At 45.8% G+C, this 3,019-nt stretch overlaps 1 protein-coding gene across 6 annotated transcripts in view; it reads left to right on the top strand.

The window, feature by feature from the left end:
- The window catches only part of LOC101858239, a 75,832-nt gene extending 73,291 nt beyond the window's left edge, over positions 1-2,541 (top strand). For 5 of the 6 annotated variants that reach the window (XM_035973633.1, XM_035973635.1, XM_035973634.1 and 2 more), the window contains 2 exons: positions 845-937; positions 2,280-2,541. In XM_035973633.1, coding sequence (XP_035829526.1) covers positions 845-937; positions 2,280-2,504 — 318 coding nt within the window. In that variant the 3' untranslated portion in view covers positions 2,505-2,541. Of the gene's footprint in view, positions 1-844; positions 938-1,508 lie in introns of all 6 variants that reach the window. The other variant, XM_035973637.1, reaches the window with a different exon arrangement.
- Positions 2,542-3,019: the final 478 nt, after the last annotated feature.

Here is a 3,019-nt window from a genome sequence, read left to right as displayed (position 1 = left end):
GTCTGGAGAGGACCAGCACAGCCGTTTCCAGCGACGAGGAGATGGTGAGTTGGCACGCAACCACAAGCTGAGACACACAAACACACACACACACACACACACACACACACACACACACACACACACACACACACCCAGACACCCTCCCACCCCCACCCCCCACACACACACAATCACATACCCACCCCCCACACACACACAATCACATACCCACCCCCCACACACACACAATCACATACCCACCCCCCACACACACGCAATCACATACCCACCCCCCACACACACACAATCACATACCGACACACACACACCCAATCACATACCGACACACACACACACACACACACACACACACACACACACACCAACCCAGACACACCAACCCAGACACACCAACCCAGACACACCAACCCAGACACACCAACCCAGACACACAACCACACCCACACACCCACATAAACACTAAACATTAAAACAACTTTTTAGAAATATGGTGATATAACATTTCCTGGTGAGAATTTTGACCGAGCTGTTTTTTGACACGGTATACTGATGTAAATGGGACAAATTGATAAAAGACCAAATGCGGTAGCTCGCTAGAAATCGGTGTCGTCAGTTAAAAGTCATCTTTAAAAAAGCCGTCCCTTTGTCGGACTAGCTGTAGCATGTTCAAAAATATTTTTGGTGCGGACCGACACTTTCGCTGGGTGGCTCATTTTTAAAACAACCGTGTCATTGTGTCATTCTCGCTCTGTGGGTATTTCTAAATAGTGTTTCCGAGCCCTCTGACTTCGTAACCGGAACAATTTGGGTCAGGTCCGTTTTTCCCTTTCTCTTTCCCCAGAACTCGGAGTCTTCGCGGGCACCAGACGGAGCCAGGCATATCTTGCCCATAATCATAGAGGAGCCAGAGCCTATTTCTAGTGACGAGGAGATGGTGAGTTTTGAGGGGGATTCCGGAGACGGGGAGGAGGATAGTGGGGATTTTGAGGAGGATAGTGGGGATTTTGAGGAGGATAGTGGGGATTTTGAGGAGGATGAGAAATTTTTTTCTAGCGACGATAGTGATTTTGGGGAGCGGGCTGAGGACGAGGTAGACTTTGACCAAATTTACAGAGTGTTGTTCGTGGATACGGACGACGAGGTGGAAGATGACAGCGGGTTGTTTGAGAGTTAATTATAGAACTCTTTACCGACAGGAGAAACAACGGAGCAGGTAGGTGGGGGAGTGGGATGGGGAAGTCTGTTTGTTTTAGTTGATTGAGTTTGTATGTGTGTAAAATATATGATGATTATGATGATTATTATTATTGTTGCTGTTGTTGTTATTTTTATAACCTACTTTTTATAATTTTTAATTTAAGGAATGAATTAATAAATTTTGTAATGCTTTGGCATGTCTGTAAAATTATCATTTTTTACAATAATAAGTTTTATTTCAGAAGACATTTTTCTAAATTTCCTTTTTTTTTTCCCCTGTGTGCATTGTTTTTTCTCTCTTCCCGAAGAGTTTCCTCGACGTGACCCTGAGCCTGGCTTCTAAGGGAACGACAAAGTATTCCAATATGGGAAATGAGACTAGTTGATGCATGTGTGTGTAGTTTGTGTCTTTGTTCTTATTTAGCATGATAAGACGCCTCAGTTGATGCTTTTGATGTTAAGGAGCGGGCCTGTCTCCGTAGGATTTAATAGTCCCTTCAGCTTCCTGCTTCCGTATCTGTGGCCAGTCCAGTTTGTCCGTGTGTCTCATGCGTGGTTTGTTCCTAGCTTGAGACTGAGGCAGCAGTACCTTTGTGAGTGTGATGGGGTTGGGGGTAAGGTGTGAAGTAAAAAAGTTGATGAAATTTGAAGAGAAGCGAGGGGGAGGGGGGTGTAGATCATTTTTTCGATAAGCTGCACTTTTGAGTAATCACTGTATTTTAAAGAATCCGTTTTGATGCAAGTGTAATAGGTAACAGCTTTTTGGGGGCATGAGCTGTTTCCATCTTTCAACCAGTTTGGGGAACTCTTTCTGAGGGGTTAGGGGTTAGTGGGGAACTGACCCCTGACCCCTCATTACGTAAGATGTCAGTTTCGGCTGTTGGGGGGGGGGGGTTGGGGGAAGTGCAGGGGGTGATAAAATTATGTGGGGTGACAGGTGTCCGCGGGGAACTGGAACTGGCCCACGTCACCGGTTATGGGAAAATAGCAAGTTCTTTAACGGCGTCAGCAGGTATCGGGTACGGGACCAAATTGTAGGGAACGTTTTTGTTATCGCTTATTTGTTTTGTCTTCCACAGCTCACAGACTTCCCCTCCCCACTCCCCCCCTTGCGGAAGTCGGAAGTACCGGGCCTCACCGTGGCGCAAGGGTGTAACGCTCTGTTCAAACCAGAAGGGTGGCCGGGAAAACGATGGTTCGGGCAACGGCCCACTTTCTGGTTGGAACCGAGCGGCCAACACGGTACTACGCAGAGCATAGAAAATGTGAAATGTACTGCTTTGGCAATGTGTTGTAAACTATGAGAAACCGGCAGTATGGAAATAAAAGTTCAAATCGGTAGCAAAATGTGTTTGTTCTCTTTGTTTTCAAATCAGTCCTCCCGTTTGTTATGTACTCTATGTTTTAAAAATCAGTCTTCCCTGTCTGTCCTATCCTCTATGTTTTCAATTCAGTCTTTCCTGTCTGTCTTGTTTTTTTATGTTTTCCAATCAGTCTTCCCTGTCTGTTAAATCACTACAATTAGTTTGGATAATTAGCCGGCCCTGGGCGGTTACGGTGCACCTGTTGTGTAAATACAGACCATGGACACTTGGACAAGATTTACATAATGTGCTGTTTTGCCTGTGACGGTATTCCAGCTGACAGGCGGTCTTAGGCCCCCTACTCGATGAACAAAAAATACCCCTACCCACACAGGAATCGAACTCTGTCTTTTGCAAGCCACGGTAGGGTGAAACAAAAAGTTTTGAAAAAGATGGGGACAGAACATTTCCGGACGAGAGTTGGGTCAGAGCTGTTTTCTCTGTCTCTCTCTCTC

Source organism: Aplysia californica, unplaced genomic scaffold, assembly GCF_000002075.1.
Source record: "Aplysia californica isolate F4 #8 unplaced genomic scaffold, AplCal3.0 scaffold01577, whole genome shotgun sequence".
Lineage (NCBI taxonomy): Eukaryota > Metazoa > Mollusca > Gastropoda > Aplysiida > Aplysiidae > Aplysia > Aplysia californica.
This window is presented reverse-complemented; position numbering and strand designations above follow the sequence as displayed.